This window comes from Colobus angolensis, unplaced genomic scaffold, assembly GCF_000951035.1.
Source record: "Colobus angolensis palliatus isolate OR3802 unplaced genomic scaffold, Cang.pa_1.0 Scaffold37, whole genome shotgun sequence".
Classification (NCBI taxonomy): domain Eukaryota; kingdom Metazoa; phylum Chordata; class Mammalia; order Primates; family Cercopithecidae; genus Colobus; species Colobus angolensis.
Genome location: NW_012117043.1, coordinates 2,551,256 through 2,565,351, shown reverse-complemented (window position 1 = coordinate 2,565,351; position 14,096 = coordinate 2,551,256). Strand labels below are relative to the sequence as shown.

General features: G+C 38.1%; 1 protein-coding gene across 1 annotated transcript in view; it reads right to left on the bottom strand.

Moving 5' to 3' along the window:
• Nucleotides 1-14,096, bottom strand: part of BCAS3 (breast carcinoma amplified sequence 3) — a 655,658-nt gene that overhangs the window by 308,904 nt on the left and 332,658 nt on the right. The window contains exons 18-19 of the mRNA XM_011953652.1: nt 12,778-12,974; nt 5,818-5,915 (exon numbers count right to left, since the gene is read on the bottom strand). Of these exons, the coding sequence (XP_011809042.1) occupies nt 5,818-5,915; nt 12,778-12,974 (295 nt within the window). The remainder of the gene's footprint in view (nt 1-5,817; nt 5,916-12,777; nt 12,975-14,096) is intronic.

The following is a 14,096-nucleotide window of genomic DNA, read 5'->3' as shown; positions in this document are numbered from 1 at the left end:
AGAATTAATTTAATGTATATACTTCCTCATTTCTAATATAAAAGCCAATCTTAATATTTGAGTTTGAATATTTTTTCCCCTCTGAGGGATTGTTCACAGGTCAGGGCTGAGCCTTCTTTTAATTTCACTCTTATCCTTAATCCTCTTACTGATCCCACACAAGTTTTCAGTACCCAAGGTACATGTCTGGAGTTTTTATCACTTTATAATCATCAAGAATATCTGAAACTCTATTAATTGAAAATCACATCATTTATTCAAAGAAATTGTAATATATCTGAAGAACTTCGTATTCAGGAGTTACTTTAGGAAATAATTTGAACACACCCCTTCCAAAAAAGGTGGTAAAAAAAGTTTTGCAAAGGGACTTTTAATCTTCTTTTACTGATGTAGAAGTGAATGGCATGGTAGGAGAATGACTTGAAGGTTTTAGCAAAAGTTCAAGATCATGATTATAAAGTCATGGCTTTTTTCACTCAGTTCTAGCTTTAAGACCATGGAGCTATGTGGCCACACCATTGTAGAATGAACGATGTCTCTCACTAATCTCTTTATTTTTACCATCAGCGTCTCTGTGCCTCTGACAGCCTTTAAGATACAGTATCTAAGTCAGCCTCAGACTGGAATGGCAACTGTCGATACAGTGAAATATAATCTTAGAATACTCTTCCCTTAGGCTGGGCACGGTGGCTCACACCTGTAATCCCAGCACTTTGGGAGACCGAGGTGGGGGGGATCACCTGAGGTCAGAAGTTCGAGACTAGCCTAGCCAACACGGTGAAACCCCGTCTCTACTAAAAATACAAAAAATTAGCTGGGCGGGGTGGTGGCGCGTGCCTGTAATTCCAGCTACTTGGGCAGCTGAGGCAGGAGAATCGCTTGAACCCCGGAGGCGGAGGTAGCAGTGAGCTGAGATCATGCCATTGCACTCCAGCCTGGGCAACAAGAGTGGAACTGTCTAAAAAAAAAAAAAACACTCTTCCCTCAGTCCATGAACAAAATCTCTATATGATAAAAGAATGTCTCTATAAGAAGGTCTTTCCAGCACAGATTTGACTGCAAGACAAAATGAAAACTGCTCAAATAACCTCCTTGGTACCCATCTAGTTGCACTTCTCTATTAATGAGTATTACTTGGTTTTTTGAAGGTGATGTACCAAATGCCAAATACATAAAGTAGGCATAAATGATCATTATAAAATTAATCAAATCAAACTAGTTTGGGATTTTAAGGGTATAATTTTCTTCAGTAAACAAGTTATTTTGATAGTGGGAAAAATTAGGTGCACAAAAGGTATATCCTAAATTAATTATTTTTATTACTTCAATTATACAACAAAAGTAGTACTTCTCTTGAGTCAAGAACAAAAAACCCCAAGTCTGCAACTTTATCCCTATTTACTGAAATGCTTGATGTAACACTAGTACCTTATGATCCAAGCCTGCTCAGAAGGATAAGAAGTCACTTTTCTTATCTGTCACATTGTCCCTTCACACTACCATCTTCCTCAGGCATGTACACAAACACCGCTTCCACCACACCTCATAACTTTATAAAATGTTTTCTTTAATAGTGTTTGATAAAGATGTCTGCTCTGCATATGAGTCACACATAAGTTTGTCCTTCAATCTCAATTATCTGAGTTCTTTGTTAGTAAACATCCATCTCCATAGTAAAACCACAAATCAAGACAGACAAACTCAGGGTGAACCAGATCTTTCTAGGCTCTTTGATTTGATGACTCAGAAGCAAGGAAAGGTTATCTATTAGGTACAGCCTTCAAGTTTTGGAACAAGAATAGTCAGCAATCTGGAAAACAAAGTTCCAACAAGACACTAACAGCTATCTTTCTGCTTTCTCTTTAGAGGCCCTACACCTTTATCAAAAGAAGGGCACATGTTATAAGGTACAAAGAATGGGAAGAAATTCTTAGCTATCTAGCCAAAATGAATGTACAGAAAAATGAATAAATTGATGCAGTGCTTTGGCTAGAAATACTATCAATGATTCATAGACATTGTTGTTCATCAGCAGGACATGGGAAAAAGTGAGCAACTGCCCCAAATCCCATTTGTTCTGGGTAGCCTGTGTCTGAGGTTAAAATCCTATAATGTGTCCATTTCCAAAGTGATCTCCTCAGCCAAGAAGGGGACATCTTACAATTATTTAGCCCCCACAAATTTTAGGTAGGATGGTTTTGTTTTGAGACAGAGCCTTGCTCGGTCACCCAGGCTGGAGTACACTGGCGCAATCTCAACTCACTGCAACCTCTGCCTCCCGGTTCAAGCGATTCTTGTGCCTCAGCCTCCTGAGTAGCAGGGATTACAGGCACGCGAAACCATGCCCAACTAATTTTTGTATTTTTAGTAGGGACGGGGTTTCGCCAGGCTGGTCTCAAACACCTGACCTCAAGTGATCCACCACTTCGGCCTCCCAAAGTGCTAGGATTATAGGTGTGAGCCACTGCACCCAGCCGGTATGGTGTCGCTTGAATCACCAAAGCCAAGATGAGACTGACGTTGTGGGAATAACATCTACTCATTAAACAGTTAAGGAACTGCTGAAAATCGAAAATACTCTATACGTATTTTATAGAGAGACAGTAAGAATCTAGTTCATAGGTGTCTAAAGGCATAGAATTTACCCTGTGCTTAAATCACTGAAGTTAATAATTTAAAAATATGTATTTTAGGCAATGTGTTTCTTTGCAAAAGCGTAAACCTGAGATTACCAGATGATTAAGAAATTGTGAAAAAAATCATTACGTGGCAAAAGTGGCACACTCTGCACACCTCTTTTAGTTTCAGTGGAATAACGCTGTCAGATTAATACATAGATACCTAAAAAATAAACTGCAGACCCGAGATTTAAATAAAATATTTTCACTTTAAAAACTGTTATAATTGTCAAAGGATTTAATTATATCACATTAAATTCTATATCTGTGAATAAAGTAATTACATGAAAAATAATTATACCGCCACAAGGTTAGATAGAGCAAGAGCTGTCACTAAAATAGACGGTTAAGTGTAACATGTGCCATAAGAATAATTCAAAAGATAATCCATGAAGTCATGTAAAATGCTTGAAGGTAATATAAGGCAATGAAGACCAACAGAAGAGGTGCCACACTGGCTGTATCTCTAAGTAACAGGCAATGAAACCTCCAGATAAGCATCTTCCTAATGTGCAGCTGACTTCAAGGCATGGATCATACTCAGAGGTGCACTTCCTGGTGCAGGAGCAATTATAAAAATTTATTAGATTCTTTTTAACAGAAGAATCTACAACAAAATTTTCCCATAAATATGTTTCCATAAAGAACTCAAATCATTTAGTTTCGATTTTGTTAGACTTGCTACCTTGACTTTTGTCAGCCTAGATGTTGTTTTCCACAGATGTAGAAAGTAATTCTGTTAACAACAGTTGGTCCTACTAAAGTAGATGGACATTCCACAACAAAACATTATTCGCTCAAAAAATGCATTAACGTATATTTCTCATTCAAAAGGGATCCGAACCAACTGAGAGGTAGCTGAAGACAGAATTACTCATAAAAGTCCAATTCCTTATCTATGAGGTTTCTTTAGCTCAAAGTTAAAGAAAGCAGCACACATGTTTCATTGTTTCGGTTGTCTTTCAGAAAGGTACCATGGCTTCCTGGAATGAAAACAGGCCTAGAAAAATAATAATAAAGCTTAGCCACCAAGAAGTTCCTTCCTACTCAAAAGATTGGTACTTTCAGGCAGAGAAGGTCAGTGCCATAGAACAGTATTTTAGAAACTCATACAGCGTATATCTGATGCAAATTAAGTAATCTTAGGACTACTTACATATCAGATGATTTACATGTAGGATCTAATTCCTTATTCAAAAATCAACTTAAAAACTCTTCTTGCAAAAGGAAGAACTGCTAAATAACAGTTCACTGAAGCTCCTCCCTTGTTGCATGAGATGACTTTACATACAGCTAAGATTGGTACATGATAAATATGGAATGTTGGCCAGGCGCGGTGGCTAATGCTTGTAATCCCAACACTTTGGGAGGCCGAGGTGGGTGGATCACCTGAGGTCAGGAGTTCAAGACCAGCCTGACCAACAAGGTGAAACCCCGTCCCTACTAAAAATACAAAAATTAGCTGGGTGTGGTGGCAGGTGCCTGTAGTCCCAGCTACTTGGGAAGCCAAGATAGGAGAATTGCTTGGACCTGGGAGGCAGAGGTTGCAGTGAGCCAAGATGGTGCCACTGCACTCCAGCATGGGTGACGGTGCGAGACTCTGTCTCAAAAAGAAAATATATATATATATATATATTTATATATATATGGAGTGCTACTCAGAATCTAGTATTGAATACGTCTACTTTTAATAACACAAGGTAACTGCTTTGGCAGCATGTGTTCCTAGTAGCTAGTCACTCGACAATAAAACATCAGTAATCTGGTAGTTTAAGAAGGTCTAAAAAGCCCAATCAAGGACTACTCTTGTAATCTCGAATAAAATACTTCAGGTTAAAATATGTAACATTTCCAGAGTTCAAAATTGTAAATGATCATTCCAAATGGGCACAAAGTCTAGCATTCTCAGAATGTGACTATAAAAAAGATTTATCGTTTAAGTTCCTTATCTCGATATCTCATTCAATGCAGGGAAGCAATGATAGCGACTCTACACATTTCCATGCTCATTTCCAGGGGACAACCATGGTTGTCAAGTTAAAGCAGTAGGAACAAGCATGAGTCCTCTAAAGTAATAGTCTACATTAAAAATGACGGCATAGCCCTAGATGGGGCAGTTCAGCAAGATGCAAGGTACAATCCACTAACCAAAAAATCAGAAAGCTAAGAATATGTATAAAACTCATTAGCTTTGACACTTAAAAATATATCCACAGACAGAAGCTTTGGTCTTTTTAAAGTGACCTTCACAAATCAGTTTCGTGTTTGTTTCCATTTTCTTTCAGTTTAAGCCTCAATCAAATCAGCAGTCTCTAGGGATTTTGAAATCGCTATAGATTAAAATCCTCTCTGACTCAACTGTTTGACTAATGCCGAGTATTTAATAATTCTACTTGAGAGAGAATTTTTGGACAAAATCCTGCCATGCGCTGTCTTCAGATGCTCCCCAGCTGCATGATAAAGCAAGGCATCACTGTCCTTATTTTATCACTCGACTTAGAGATGAGAAAATGTATCACTACAGACGCTTCTGCCATTTAGTAGGCCTGGCTGAAAACAGTTTTATAATACTAATAGAGCAATCATCACATATAAAGGCAAAGATCTCCTCCGTACTAATGATATATATTCATAGCTTGTTTCCAAGGATAGGAAATTAATAACTGTGATAGGCCAGAGTTAAGTTAATGAATTTCTAAACTTGATGCTTTTGATAATAAAATCATTCAAGCTATAGCATTTGGACTCTTCTCTACTTCCACAGATTAGGCACTTTGATACTCAACAGGTTGAGTAAATTGAATCCATATATTGTATTTACGTTCTCTGTCAAGGTTGCTTCTCCACATTTCAGTGATCAAAGGCAAAACAGTCATCAACCCTGTAGCCTTCAATACTATGTTCGTTACATTTAATCAAGTGTCAACTCCACGGCATCATTCACCAACCTTAGGAACGGGTAAGAGCATGGCCTTGTTCAGCAACAAATATAGGCATAGTACTGTATTAAAACACACACACACCACAGAACAAAAAAACAAAGAGGAAAGCAAACAAATGTCATCCTCTACATTGTGCGAGAAAATCAGTTAAAAATGCACAGGACTGCCCAACAAACATTTCAGAGGTGGTTTTCTACCTGAGGCAGCATCAATCACTGTGGAAACTCCCCTTCGATCAGAGACTGGACGGGATGACCCTGGCATGCTGACTGGGTCAGAGCGGACTGGCTGGATCCTGCAATGCAATTTAATTTAATTCACATATGTTACTGGCATCAAAACTGTCACTTGCTACAAGAGACCTTAAATCAGGAATGCTGGAGTAGCACAATTCATTAAAGAACCATCCATTCTAAAATAAGACAAACAGGGGAGCGGCAGTCCCTAATTGCTGCCCAAGGATAAAGCACTACAAACATTCTCTACACGCCAGACCCCTTCTAACTTATCTTTGTGTGTTAGTCGATAGATTTTTAAGGAAGGGACTGAAAAGCTGACATTAATTCAAAGGGATACAATAAGTAGAATGGAAGAGGAAATAAAACACCGAAAATGTTTATACTGAAACCTTTGGGATTTCCAAGGGACACATATGAAGAGTTTTGAGAATCCTAAAATTCACTGATAGCACCATAGCTATTAATGTGTTCCATAAAAGGCAGCAATATGTAATTCAAAATTTTGAGATGCTCCATTAAAATCCTTTATGAAAGTTACTTTATATCTGACAGTAAGCATAGGATAACAAAGATGTACTGTGGCTGGGGTGGGTCACTACTAACTGAGCTACCTTTATAAAATTACCAACTAGCATACAAGAATCAATTAGAAGAACCTCGGTAAACGTGCAAATTACCACACACAATTTAAAGTTGCTTAAGAATAATAAACATCCATCCAGGATAACACAGTGAAGCCCCACATCTACTAAAAATGCAAAAATTAGCCGGGCGTGGTAGCATGTACCTATAGTCCCAGCTACTCAGGAGGCTGAGGCAGAAGAACTGCTTGAACCCAGGAGGCAGAGGTTTCAGTGAGCCGAGATTGTACCACTGCACTCCAGCCTGGGTGACACAGCAAGACTCTGACTCAGAAAAAAAAAAAAAGAATAATAAACATATAAATGCCAAATGCCGAGTGTTCTTTCTAGCTGCATTAGAATAAACACTATTAACATAAAAGTATCTCTGGAAGATTAAAAGATCTGAAAGTCCCAGGCAACTTAGTGAAATAAAAACTTATTACAACAATATATGTATGCATTTCTGGTAATTCATTCATACTGTAAGTATTTACTGAATATTAATTGCATGTAGGCATTACTCTGGGAACAAGTAGAAACAAAACATAAAATACAGACCAATGTGTATATATATGACATAGCACATGCACATTCATGACAATGCAAAATAAAACTAAAGTGTAAATAGGAATGACATAAATAATAGAAGTTCAGATTGAGGAGATGGGGGAAGACATGCAGGGTCCACATCAGATAGAGATATTGTAGAGCTGGAACAGGGATTAGGTCTGGATATAGTAATAGTATATATGCATAATGAAGAGGAGCAAGAAATGCCCTTTAAGCACAGGACTGCAACATGCAGAAACTTAGATTAGTGACTGAATACGATAGATTCAGGGCATCTTGAAGTGCATGATTTGGCTGAAGTACAGAGTTCATAAAGGCTATTGGTGGAAGATAAAAAGTTGATAAGAAACGTGGGACAGACGACAGAAGCCTGAAATGCCAAGTGTGTACTGCAAACTAGTTATGAAATGCATGCATTTGTTGTGAGGAAGGAAAAAAAGGAGGGAGGTATAGGATGATCTAGTACTGGAAGGTGAAAATATTGATTAACAAATATTGATCACTGCTATATAGAACTACCCAATATTCATTCCATCCCAGCTAATTTTTCTAAGCCAATCATGGTAATCTCATGTCTTAGCAGTGGTTAGTTAGGAGATAGGTAAGCCTAAGCTAATGTGGGCCAGTTAGAAAAGAGAAATTTATTTAAAGAGTCTGGAAAAGAAGTTTCCTTGTTCTTGAGAGCAACAAAAAGCTAGCCTCTTAGATATGGTCAGTTCATTCAAAGTTATGTCCCCTTCTAGTCTAAACAACTTCCTATGTGGGCTAATACGTTTCCTATAGGTAGTCAATTTATATTGGGGTTTCTGAATAATCCAGAGTTGGAGGTAGGGTATGAATGAGGCTACAGATGAAGCAAGACTGGCCATGAGTTGATAGCTGAAGCTGGACAACAGATACATGGGGGCTTATTCTATTTTTCTTTTTATTTTAGACATGTTTGAACTTTCTTCACAAAAAAAGAGAAAAACTGGTTGGGATGATGGAAACGTTCTGAAATTAGTGGGATGGATGCCAAACATAGTGAATATACTAAAACCCACTGAATTGTACACTTTCAAACCAGAGACTTTCAAGTTATGTGAATTATATCTCAGTTAAATAAAATAAAATAAATAGTAACCAATTTCTGAGGAGCTCATCTTAAGTGGAAAGAGAGGCTTTGCATACTCAACATCTTTTACATTATATGTTTCTCAGATCTGTTAGCAAATATTTCATTGCCCATTCTTTTTAAACACCTGCTCTGGGTAGGGAGCTTGCCTGATTCCCTTACGGATGAGAGTCAACACTATGTCCGCCTGTTTCCTATTTTGGTTAGGGGGCAGGGAGGAAGATTATCACTACGTATTATTATTGATATCCTATGGGGTACAGGACAGTGTACTAGGTGTTAAGGGTCAGGTGAGCCCCCAAAAATCTAAATAAGGACTTCACAGTTTAAAAGAGAAAGTAAAGCCAAAGGTTGGCCATAGGCCACCATGCACAGACGTGTAGAAATTAGATGAGAGACAAGAAGTTGGGCTAGAGTGATCATAAATGAGTATGAGAAGAATCTCAACAGTTGGGTTTCTAATTGGATGCTGGGTGGGAAACGGTGGTACTAAAAAGGACTTAAAATTGATGTGAGTTAAATCTAAATTTCCCGTAAAAACTGCTGTAGGGTCTTAGCCAAGGTCCCAACCAAGCTTACCTGCTGAAAGTTTAAAATATAAATTACAAATGCAGTTAATAGAAATGTATAAACCTGTTGCTCAGTATAAAGGTTTCTAAAGGTTACATGTGTCCAGTAAACAGGTTAATATTCTAATCAAACATGAACAATTTGAAGTCATTTAGATTTAAACAAAATGTGGGGAGTTATTTAGTATTATTAACAAAGGGAAAGTCTCTGAGGAAAATTCTTAAGGACCTGGAAAAGTAGCTATATCTACTTTTAAAAGAAGCAAGTTAGAACTATCTTAATAGAAGGATTATACCTGAGGAAAAGAGTAACAAAGAAAGCTGGAGGAGGCCACAAAACAATGAGGCAAAGACCACCTAAGAAAAAGCGCAGGGTTTTATAAATAGCAGCTGGTCAATCACCAGAAAAAAAGGAGACAGTGTCTTGTGCACCCTTTAGCAAAAAAACTAAATGTGTTACATAGTTGTTTAAGAGAATAAATTGGGTTACTTATTTTAAATGCTTTATTATTAACATTTAAATAACCAAATGACTGTTGTAAACACGAGTACACTGAATCACTAAGTTGAGGATTGAAAAGAATTGACTCCCTGACCATGGCTTGAGATCCTTATCTAGACCATATTTGATCATTAGCATCACTGAAAATTGGTCTTACACTCTCACTGTATTCTGTCATTATTACCTGACATCTTGGTCAAAAAATGTCACTTTTAGAAAGCTGGAGAAATTATGCTGGAACAAAAAAACAAAAATGTAGAGAAGAAAAAAACAAAATACAAAGCAGACTAAACAAATGAAAAATACTAAACAAGGTATTGAAAGGAGATACATTCTTCTTTATGAATCATTCTTTTGTTTGTTTGTTTGTTTTTTTGTTTTGAGACGGAGTCTCACTCTGTCACCCAGGCTAGAGTGCAGTGGCACGATCTCGGCTCACTGCAACTTCTGCCTCCCGGGTTCAAGCAATTCTCCTGCCACAGCCTCCCGAGTAGCTGGGATCACAGGCGCGCACCACCATGCCCGGCTAATTTTTTGTACTTTTTAAATAGAGATGGGATTTCACCATGCTGGTCAGGCTGGTCTCGAACTCCTGACCTCGTGATCCCCACTCCTCGGCCTCCCAAAGTGCTGGAATTATAGGTGTGAACCACCGTGCCCTGACCGAATCATTCTTTAAGAAAATACATCAGTCAGGGGAAAGCAAAAATGTAAAAAGAGACAGCAGTTAGGAGTCTGAGATGTTGCTAGGGTGCTAGCATTCAGAATGGAGAGGAGTGGAAGGTTTCTAGATGTATTTTGAATAGAAATGACATAAGTTGGTGAAGAATTAGATGTGGCATGTGTGAAAGGAGAGATTTCAAGGATAACCTCTAGATTCTGTCTTGAGTAGGCAGTTTGTGGAGTCATTTAAAGAGATGAGGACAGGCGCAGTGGCTCACGCCTGTTATCCCCACACTTTGGGAGGCAGAGGCGGGCAGATCACCTGAGGTCAGGAGTTCAAGACCAGCCTGGCCAACATAGTGAAACTCCATCTCTACTAGAAACACAAAAACCAGCCAAGCGTGGTGCCGCGTACCTGTAATATCAGTTACTCAGGAGGCTGGGGTAGGAGAATTGCTTGAATCCAGCAGGCAGATGTTGCAGTGAACTGAGATCATACCACGGCACTCCAGCCCGGGTGACAGAGTGGGACTGAGTCACATACACACACACAAATACTCATGCCTGTAATCCTAGCACTTTGGGAGTCCAAGGCAGGAGGATCACTTGAGGTCATGAGTTCGAGACCAGCCTGGCCAACATGTTGAAACCCCGGCTCTACTAATAATACAAAAAGTTGCTGGGTCTGGTGGTGGGCGCCTGTCACCCCAGCTACTCAAGAGGCTGAGGCAGGAGAATTGCTTGAACCCAAGAGACGGAGGTTGCAGTGAGCCGAGATCACATCACTGCACTCCAGCCTGGGTAACACAGCGAGACTCTGTCTCAAAAAATAAAATAAAAAATAAATGAAATAAAGAGCTGAGAAAGAATAGGGGTGAGAGCAGGATTAGGGAGTGAGATGAAGAGCTGCAATTCAGGCAGCTGGCTGTACTGTAGGTATATCTCCTGGCACCTCCTGGCAGGTACTCAGTAAATATGTGTCATATTTCCTAAACAGATACATCAGGCATAATCCAAGTTTGCAAAAATTTTCATTTTGTTATACAATTTTCTATTGATACTGACAAAGAGAAGACAAAAACATATTTCCACTATGTAACTGGAACATATTTTCTCACTATTTTTTAAAAGGTGTGCAAGAAAAAGGTCAGAGGGTTGTTTTATATTCAAGATACACTATAGAATTTTTGTGTTTTTTTTTACTTGGAATATATTGGTTTATGTTTTATTGTGTCAAAAATCACTTTTAGTTTAACCACCAATCTTACTTTAAAATGCTTTTAAGTATTGAAAAGCTGTCAAGCCTACAGTAGAAGAAACAAATTTTTCTTTTCTTTTCTTTTCTTTTTTAAATTATACTTTAAATTCTAGGGTACATGTGCACAACGTGCAGGTTTGTTACGTATGTAGACATGTGCCATGTTGGTGTGCTGCACCGATTAACTTGTCATTTACATTAGATATATCTCCTAATGCTATCCTTCCCCCCTTCCCCCACCCCACAATAGGCCCTGGTGTGTGATGTCCCCCTTCCTGTGTCCAAGTGATCTCATTGATCAATTCCCACCTATGAGTGAGAACATGCGGTGTTTGGTTTTCTGTTCTTGCGATAGTTTGCTAAGAACGATGGTTTCCGCTTGCATCCATGTCCCTACAAAGGACACGAACTCATCCTTTTTTATGGCTGCATAGTATTCCATGGTGTATACGTGCCACATTTTCTTAATCCAGTCTGTCACTGATGGACATTTGGGTTGATTCCAAGTCTTTGCTATTGTGAATAGTGCCGCAATAAACATTTGTGTGCATGTGTCTTTATAGCAGCATGATTTATAATCCTTTGGGTATATACCCAGTAATGGGATGGCTGGGTCAAATGGTATTTCTAGTTCTAGATCCTTGAGGAATTGCCACACTGTCTTCCACAATGGTTGAACTAGTTTACAGTCCCATCAACAGTGTAAAAGTGTTCCTATTTCTCCACATCTTCTCCAGCACCTGTTGTTTCCTGATTTTTTAATGATTGTCATTCTAACTGGTGTGAGATGGTATCTCATTGTGGTTTTGATTTGCATTTCTCTGACGGCAAGTGATGATGAGCATTTTTTTCATGTGTCTGTTGGCTGTATGAATGTCTTCTTTTGAGAAGTATCTGTTCATATCCTTTGCCCACTTTGTCATGGGGTTGTTTGTTTTAAAGAGAAGACAAGAAAAGGGAGATTATATTACATTAGACTGAGTCCTTCATTATCTATTGCACCCTAATGTGTCAAGTCTTGGTATAACAAACTGCTAAGCAAACTTGAGACTGCAAGTCAAAACTGTCTGAGTTGCAATAAAAAAATAAGCTAATAATAAAAAGCATAATTTGTACACCTGTACTAGGATTTCTACAAATAAGGATGAGAGAACATGTATTATAAAAATATAAATGATAAACTATAGCTGACTGTATACCAACGTTTTTCCATCCAAAAACTTTATATAATCTAAAAGAAGGGAGATACAGGATTAGATTAAAATCACAGATGAAATTTAATTAAAAGGTGGTGCCAACTTCTGAAAGATCAGGAAAAGAATACATAATCAGATTCAAGCAGTTAGAAATACAAGCAAAGCATCAAAAGGTGAAATTGCTTGAAACGTGCAGTGAGTATTAGATTTAGGGAGAATATAATCTGAAAAACAAGTATTTATTGCATGTAATGTGATCCCACATGAGACCCTACATACGATCCCAAGTAATGACAGTGAATTACGTGCAACAGTACATGTAGTCCCCCCAAAAGGGGAAACCTAAATATTACATACGATGCTCATTCCACATGAACATATTAATCCTTTCATTCAAATCACTCCCTAGTTCTCATTTCCTACCTGAGACTGTTGAGATCAAGATCATCTGTATCAAAATCCAAAAGAGGCTGTGGCGTGTCACTCGGACCATGAGACTGCAACACAGATGAACTGGATGAGATGACTGTGGTTTGGCCTGAGGGATGGATGGTTTTGAACTGGAACTGTGGACCCATCCACAGACGTCTGTGGGGTCCAGTGTGTGTTACAATTTCAACCTGGAACAGAGTAGCAATGATGATTTAAGTGGTTTGTGATCCTGATTTGAGAGACTTCACAATCCCCCATTCTTCCTCTCAACACCCGCATTCTTCAAGAAGCCCATGTTAAAGTGGGAAAGGGATAGGGCACCCATAATTAAAAGGTGATGATAGTCACAGCTGATGCAGACATTCAAAATATCCCTCTACTGCTTTTCATCAACAAAAACAAAAAGTACACTTTGTGTACATATACATACACAGACACACAAGCACACCTCACACACATATACAACACAAAAATCACATGAAAGTAAAAGGACCAGTTTCTTGCCTCATGTAACTAGTGTCAGCTCCCTAGGGTCTACCTTTTCGTTCACTCTAGACAGTACTTACCATGTTGCGGGCATGCACTGAATACTACACCTATTAATCCACAGATTAAAAGTAATTCCTTCACTGAGGATCAAGCTTATGACAAATGTGAAGTTGTTTTTGAACTATGCAAGGAAAAGTAAAGGTCTGAAATAATTTTAATGCCCAAAGCCACTTTCTTTCCACAATAAAATATTATAATATTTACTATACTGCCCTAATATTACTCCAATCCACTTTTAAATGAAAAAATTATTTTATACTTTCTCTCAAACTAGATTTTTGTCTTCCAAATACCATTAATTAGTGTGTTTTCTCAACTGCCACAAATATCGACACAGGCATTTTATGTGCTACAAAACAGAAATACCAAAATGCTTTATGAATTTAACGCTCAATGGAGGGCGTAGGGAATGTTGCCAATATTTTATTAAACATAATAAAGTCAAAGAAGTGGGTAGAAAACACTTGGGAAAACCTGAAAATATATATATTACATGAATTTTTTTTTTTTCCACAAATAATCAACTCGAATGAGAAACTAAATATCCAAATTAGTTTAAATGTCTTGTCATTGGTACCTCTATGCCTGTGCAAGTCAATGTAATTGACTTCTCACTTGCCTTAATTTTGTCCTGAGTTCTTTTATATTTAATCACATTTAAATCATTAAAACTTTCATTACTTGGTTTTCATATTTTATTAGAAATGCCAAATGTGATTTTAATGAGAAATATAATTTAAGGGCAAAAGCATCATGGTCTT